At 38.1% G+C, this 7,429-nt stretch overlaps 1 protein-coding gene across 1 annotated transcript; it reads right to left on the bottom strand.

The window, feature by feature from the left end:
- LOC112754258 (serine/threonine protein phosphatase 2A 57 kDa regulatory subunit B' beta isoform) lies at positions 1 to 4,563 on the bottom strand. The gene is made up of 2 exons (XM_025801824.3): positions 2,803 to 4,563; positions 1 to 624 (listed from the first exon to the last, which is right to left on the bottom strand). Exons 1-2 carry the CDS (start codon positions 3,940 to 3,942, stop codon positions 301 to 303), a joined length of 1,464 nt encoding a protein of 487 aa, XP_025657609.1. The 5' UTR covers positions 3,943 to 4,563; the 3' UTR covers positions 1 to 300.
- Between the last annotated feature and the right edge of the window lie 2,866 nt (positions 4,564 to 7,429).

Below are 7,429 nucleotides of genomic sequence, written 5' to 3' on the forward strand. Positions count from 1 at the left end.
TTTGTTTCCACGTGGGAAAGAAAATTTCCATATTTCTGTGTAAGGGACAAAAAAATACTAGCATTCCATAAAACATTCTTAATCTGCTAACATCTTCCAATACATTTTTCTTAGTTACATTAATCACTGCTTACTTCTTCCACTTGATGATTTATCCAACTGAGAAATGAAAAGGAGAACAAAAAAAAATAAGGGGAGAAAGAAAGAAACCAATAAATAATGGCACCAAAATGGCAAGGAGCAGATTCATAATCCTTCATCTACCCAATTCACAGTCCCGGTTAAACCAGTCAAGTTTGGCTAAACTGTGACCATATCCAGTGGTCCGTTCTGGGCAGCTGCCTCTGCCAATTTTTTCCAGTTCAATTCTCGCTGCTGCTCCACTTCATGGGCTTTAGCCTCTCTCTCTGCATGCTGCCTCTGGCACTCCTCAACCAATTCAGCGTCCATTTCAACAAACATCTTCCGAACATTCACCGTCAACCCATGAACTGCCTGGTTCCAATGACACTTGATATTTTTCTCCAATGCTTCATATATTATGGGTAGCACTACAGTCCTGTTTTGAGCAATTAAGCTGACAATATGCTCATTATTCCAGAGGAAGAGGGCTCGTTCTGCAACCTGCAATGCAAGTGTGCCTAAGAGAAGAGCTCTGTGCGATATTTAAATCTATTTTACCAACAGATCATACAATTTAATACATGATTCGGGAAAAAGGAAAGCAAAAGAAAATGCCCCAATCAAATCACTATACTGATTGTGACTCAAGAAATATAATATGCAAAGATAATCACATAATCAGTTCAGGATTTTTACGTTAAACACAAGGAACCAATGAAAAACCATCCATCTTGCAGTGACTATGACAATCTTGTTAAAGTATAAAATCATTCATATATTACCTCCCTCCCTCTGGCCTATCCCACCATATTTACAAAGTACAAGCATCACTTACCAGTTACCACCTAACAAGAAGACTTTTTTTTGTCCAATAAGGTAAAAGGAGCACAGGAGCAACTAAACATCTGCTTTCTGGTAACATTGATTATGTCCTCTCATATTACAGGATTATGCATTTAAAAGCATGTTCGATTTATTTATTATATTCATTAGTTGATACGATTGCACGCAAATTACAAAAAATGAACATATTTTGTTCGGATTCCTTTTAAGAAAATAAAGGAAAGAAGGAAAATTAAAAGAGATCAAGAAAACAAACCAAAGACACTCTCAAGAAGTGGTGTGTGCCAAACCAAAAAAAAAAAAAAGAACGAACATATCTTGGTACGAGATGAAAGGTTTGGTGGTTACAATGGAGGATATTGCTAAATTTATTAAATCAGGACATGCATTGCGCGACCTAATAAATCGACAGCGCAAGGACAGTAACGCTCGAAACAATAACCAGCAGAAATTCAACTCCAACAAATCGCCTTTGCTTTTTTTATTTCTAAAATATCATCTCATGGACCTCAACAACACAATAACAACAGTAAGAACAATGACAACAACAGTATAATAAAAAAGCGAAGCGAAGCTGTAACCCGGATTTCAAAAACAGTGCATAAGGTCAAACCAGAAACTACATTATAACAATTACTGAACTGATAATTTATATTATAGTCAAAAGCATCACCCATTAAACATTAGGCTACAGTTGGTAAGTGTTTCAGGATAGAAAATGAAAAGATACTTGGACAATGGAGACCAGACTAGACAAAAAAGTTGTGTCCCTGTCCGCTTCCTTATTGTTCCTAGTTTTTGAGTGAACAGGAAATCGAGTAAATTTTGTCCTAAGATGTAGACATTTTTCTTGTTTTGGTATCTATCTGCTCCAAACAAATTTGTGTTCAAAATGTCTTCGTACTTGGTCTTAAGATAATCATCAAATAGAGCCTTAAGTCAATACACACTTACATATTCATAAAATTTAATCTTAGCAAGAAGTCATAAGTTAAATTCCAATTCTGTTCAAGTTAGCCAGTTTAAGGTTCTGCTGTAAACCAAGAAGAACAAAATTAATATAAATCCACAGGCATGCAAAAAACATGTTCCTATGAACCTTTTTTTTTATTAGGAAAAAAAAGAACTATATTGGGATGAAAATAGAAAGTTAAAAGAAGATTGTAAGAAAATGGATCCTCTATAGTCTTTTAAAAAACAAAACTAGCAGTAGAACAAACCATGAATGAAGCATAACTTTTCAATCTCTCAACATATCTAAGAGGGAAATTCTTCTAAAAAGACTATGTTCGTTACACCAAACACCCAATCCTATCCTTACATAACTTGCTTGTTTGAAAATCAATTACTGCATGTGCATGCATGAATTACTAGTTTTACATTTGTTGTTTAGGGTTGAAACCAAATAAGTCAGAGAGAACAAAGGGTATCTTGCCATATATTGACAGATATTGTCCAATATAATTTTTATTGCCTTTCCGTATCAAACAACTAATCATTTACACAATTAAAATTCAAGAACTATTCATAACAGGAAAGAAACGGAATTTTATATAATCACAACATAGCTTAAGACTAATGGGATAGGACTTCAATTAAACTATACTGATTCTGCATCTGAAACTTACACTAACCTTCTAATTACACCATACCTGTCTACTGACCTATCTTCACATAGAAAGTAGCAGTTCAACAAAAAGCACTCCCTATTCCTTATTTACTATAATGTTAAAGAAAGGAAAAATGGGAAAAGCAAAAAAAAATAAAAATAAAAATAAAAAAAGCTTGACTTGTATCAATCTCAGTCAATAACATGACAAAAACAGTTCCACTTACCTGAAAGTGAGAACTATTGAGGCAGCGGGAAATCTGTCTAAAGAGGGGAACCATGCAGCGTTGGAACTCCGCAGCCTGTGTGGCCTCCAACACCTCCTCCAATTCCCCAAGGAAGAGAACCTCCTTCTGGCAATTCGTGACAGGCCAATACTTCAACAGGCCCCTAATAACCGTATCCGCGAGCTTGAAATCCTTCTCAACAAACTGCAAGATACAGTACGACAACTGCTGATGGTACATGCCAACAGACTTAGGCTTATGTAGGGGCAAAAGCGCCCTAACAAGGAACAACTTGTGTTCCTCCTTCATGGGCAGCGCAAACCCATTAATGATGCTGCCAAGGATCTCCAGAAGCTCCCCAATACCACTATGTCTCTCAGTCTCATATATAAAACGATAAAAAATGTTGTTAATCGCCTTCCTAATGAAGGGCCTGTGAACCATGAATTTCCCATATATACGATGCAATATTGTTTTCAAATACTCACGCTCTCTAGGGTCCTCGGAACCAAACAAATCAAGTAACTTAAGCACGAATGAATGATCAATGTACCGTTTCGCAACCTTGGTATCAGTATCAGAAGAAACCACGTACCGAAGGAGAAGTTCGTAGACGAGCTGCAAGTGCGGCCAGGCCGCGTCCATAGAGGGCTCCTCCTCCTCTGGGTCGTTGTTCTCTGCCCCGGTGTTCTCGTGCGACGCCGGTGGAAGGCACCGGAAAATGTTAACCGATATCATCTTTATCATCTCCTCCTGGCAATTCTCTGTGATCTTTCCAGAACCCGATTGGATAAAATCTACGAGCTCCATCAGCGTTTGCCGCTTGATCTCCTTCTCCCGAACGTTCTTCAATGTGTCGGAGAAGTCCAACAAGAAGCAGCAATTCTGGAGCTTCCGGAGGAACAAGGTCTGCCGCTCCGAGACCGGCACGTCTCGGAACGGGGGCAACGGTTCAATAGTGCCGGAAGGCGGAGGCATCGTCAGCGCCACGGCAGCGCCGGCAGGAGGGGCAGCTCCGCCGCGAGAAGCATGGTTGACGACGACGCCGGCGGCGTTAGGCAATGGATTGCCGTCGGGAGCACCGAAGTCATCTGATTTGGAGGGCTTTTTCGGCCCTCTCTTCATGATTCTATTGAACATTTTGTGATGAAAAAATGGAAACCCTAACCCTAAGGTGTTTTTCTGAGAAGCGAATTCAGGAGGAGGTGATGGTGGTGGTAGCGATGGTGATTGGATTGAGAGAGAGTGAAGTGAGTGGAGGCATGGAAACAGGGTAGTAGGATCTTCCTAATCCATGAACAATTCTTATTGTGCTCCCAATATTTTCGCATCACAACCCAAACGGCGACGGATCTGACAAAACGGTGAGAAATGCAAGTGATGGAAAGTGGTCGAGTAGGGGCGGGAATAAGAGTGGTGAAAGGATCACCGGAATACCGGCGATTGATCGGTCGGAGATGTGTTCCGGCGACGAATCACAGAAGGAGCGTGTAAGAGAGAGAAAAAGAGTGTGCCTATGTGTGTGTATATGCGCGCGTGCGTGTGACCAAGGTTTGGACTTTGGAGAATAATTAAGGAAAGATAAGAGAGATTCCAAAGGACGTGATTAAAGTGATTTGATTATAGACATTAGACAGATTAATTAGATTATAACAAATGATCAGTCATTTAGATACCACTAATCTAATTTAATTTTTATCATCTGCCAAATCTCAATTCGCAATTCAAATATGCTTGGAAATTCAAGAGCTCCTACTACACAGAAAGCTAAGGTCAAAGGATGCTAAGATTTAGACACGAAGGGAAAAAAAATTGCCAAGGTGTAGGCATGGTTTTGAAAATCGGCCGGTCGGACCGGTCTAACTATGAACTGGTAATTTTAATGATTCGATTTTTTTATATAAAATCGACAATTTAAAAACTGGATGCAAATTGTTAAACCGACCAAGAAATAGACGGTCAGAATAGATCTAGAGCCGGCTAGTTCACACTCACTAAAAAAAAAAAAAAAAAAAAAAAAAGAAGAAAGCCATGCGTGAAGCTCTAGAGCCCCTCCTTCTAGGGATGTCAATGGGGCGGGGCGGGGGCGGGGGATGCCTCCCCGCTCCCCGTCCCCGCCCTCAGATTTTGTCCCCGTCCCCGCCCCGATCCCCGCCGTGGGGAGATAATTGCCCCCATCCCCATTCTCCGCGTTCCCCGTATTCCCTGCGGGTCCCCATTTCCCATCTCTTTATGTTGAATATTTATATGAAAAATTACAATAAAAATTTTAAAAAATATAAAAAAAGACAAAACATTATTACAACACACAAACATACATGTCTTATCCAAGATTACAACTTACAAATCAAGAAATATAAAATAAGAAATCATAATCCATAAAACGAAATTTTAAAATACAACTTCCATTCTTAAAAAAAGCCATAAAATAAAGTCTTCAACTTCCAACAAACAACTCCATGTTCTCTGTTAAAATACAACACAAATATGAATATGTTAACATACATCATAAACAAGAATATCATATATTTAATATGAATTTGACATAATAAAAAAATAATTACCTAAACTCCTAAATCCCCATATCCATCACATAGTCCCAAGGAATTAGAATTTTCGACCCTGATTTATCTATATTATATCAACCAACAATTTACAAGAGTTAAATTTAACATGAAATTGAAATTTAATACGAAATAAAATTTGAGTTATTAGTACTTTTACCTGAAGAGTGTATCCAGTGCTGAGTGCAAATTAACGCCTCAACAAGTTCACAATCCAAATTATTGCGATGTGGATGTATAACTCGACCACCGGTGCTAAAAGCAGACTCTGAGGCAACAGTAGAAATAGGAATGGCTAGAAAATCTCTTGCAATCTTTTGTAAAGTTGGATATTTCACTCCAATATTTTTCCAGTAGCCCAAAATGTCAAATTTTTCCAAATTTGTTTTATCTACCATAACACTCTCTTCCAAATAGAAATCCAACTCCGTTTTCGCGGCGCAGTCTTCAGATGTATCTTCCACAAATTGCAAGTAGATAGAGTTAAATTTTCTCTTTGAAGATCCTTCATCATGTCCAACATCCAAAGTAGAAGCTGAATTATCATCATTTGTTGCTCTTCTTTTAACCCTAGCCTTAAGTTGATATTCACATACTAATTCTTCCATCATTTTCTTCACCTTGCTCAGATGATTCTCAACGGAGCAGCAACGTTGGTGAAGAAAGAGGGGAACGGCGAGGTGCGGTGATGACGCGGTGAGTGGGCCGGCTGAAACGAACAGTGGTGAGGCCGCTAGGGAGGTGTTCGGAGGTGGCTGGCTGGGTGCAAAGAGGACGGAGAGAACGCAGAAGGGGGGGTTCGCATCTTCGCGAGGAGGGTGAGGGTGACTGGGTAGCTGACTAGCTGGTAGCGGCACTAGTGTATGGAAAGAGGGGCTAGGGTTTCCAAATTTTCGATATATATATGGAAGGTGAAATGACTAAAAAACCAAAGTAAAAAATAAATTACTAATGGTATTTAAGTAATTTAATATATTCGGGGAATGTGGGGAATATGGGGACGGGGACGGGGATCCCCGCTCGGGTCCCCGCACCTACTTCGGGGGAATTTTATCCCCCATCCCCATCCCCGCAGGGAAAATTCTCCGCCATTGGGGCCCCATTCGGGGCGGTCCCCACGGGGATCCCCGCCTCCTGGGGATTTTTGACACCCCTACCTCCTTCCTTCCCCTCACAGAAATCAGAGCAAGTTTAAGCATCTCTCTTCCAAAGAAAAATGGAAACCCTAGCTCTACCACCATCGCAAGCTGCAAGGAGTGAGCCACTGCCACTGTCCGTTGCAGTCAGGAGCTTCTCTCCGTTTGTCTGTCCATCAGTGTTCTCCAAAGAAAACCCATGTTCGTTCTCACAGTTTCATCAGTTGCAGGTGCCCAACTTCTCCCTCGAGCTCGACTACCGTCGCCTTCTGTAACAACCCTAGTTTTTGAAAATCAAATAATTAATTATTTGTGATTTATTTTAAAAAAATTATTTTACTAATGATAATTAAATAGAGTTTCATGATAATTGAAGTTTAAATTAAATAGAATTTTTTTATATAATCTTTATTGGATATTTGGTATAATTGAAATTATAAGTTTGATAATTGAAAAATTAGAATAATTGTATAATTTAATTTAAATAAATTCTATTTTGAATGAATTATATTATTAACTTGAACTCCTAGAAATTATTTTATTAGAAATGATTAGATTGATATTTATAAATACTTTAAGTTTAAGTCAATTAATATTTATGTACAACTTTATTATAATTAATTATTTTATAAATTGAAATTAAAGTTTCGGAGATAGAAAAATAATAGAGATTTGTATGATTTAATTTAGAAAATTGATATTTGAATTAAAATTGTACTTTACAAAATATAATTAACTTGTTCATTTTATAATTTAAATTAGAAATAATTGATTGAACTTAGCAATATGATGATAAATAATGTTCCTAAATATTTTTAATAAAGTATATTTGATTTTAAAATTATTCTACCCTCCAATTTTATCAAAATATCTATTCATATCTATCCATATTCTTTTATAAAATCCCAATTTCTAACCCTAATTCCC

The sequence above is a fragment of the Arachis hypogaea genome, chromosome 16 (genome assembly GCF_003086295.3).
Source record: "Arachis hypogaea cultivar Tifrunner chromosome 16, arahy.Tifrunner.gnm2.J5K5, whole genome shotgun sequence".
NCBI lineage: Eukaryota > Viridiplantae > Streptophyta > Magnoliopsida > Fabales > Fabaceae > Arachis > Arachis hypogaea.

Coding starts and splice junctions, on each gene's coding strand:
- LOC112754258 (XM_025801824.3), bottom strand. CDS start 3,942: ATGTTCAATAGAATCATGAAGAGAGGGCCGAAAAAGCCCTCCAAATCA. Junction 625..2,802: donor TCAATAGTTCTCACTTTCAG/GTAAGTGGAACT, acceptor CTTGCATTGCAG/GTTGCAGAACGAGCCCTCTT.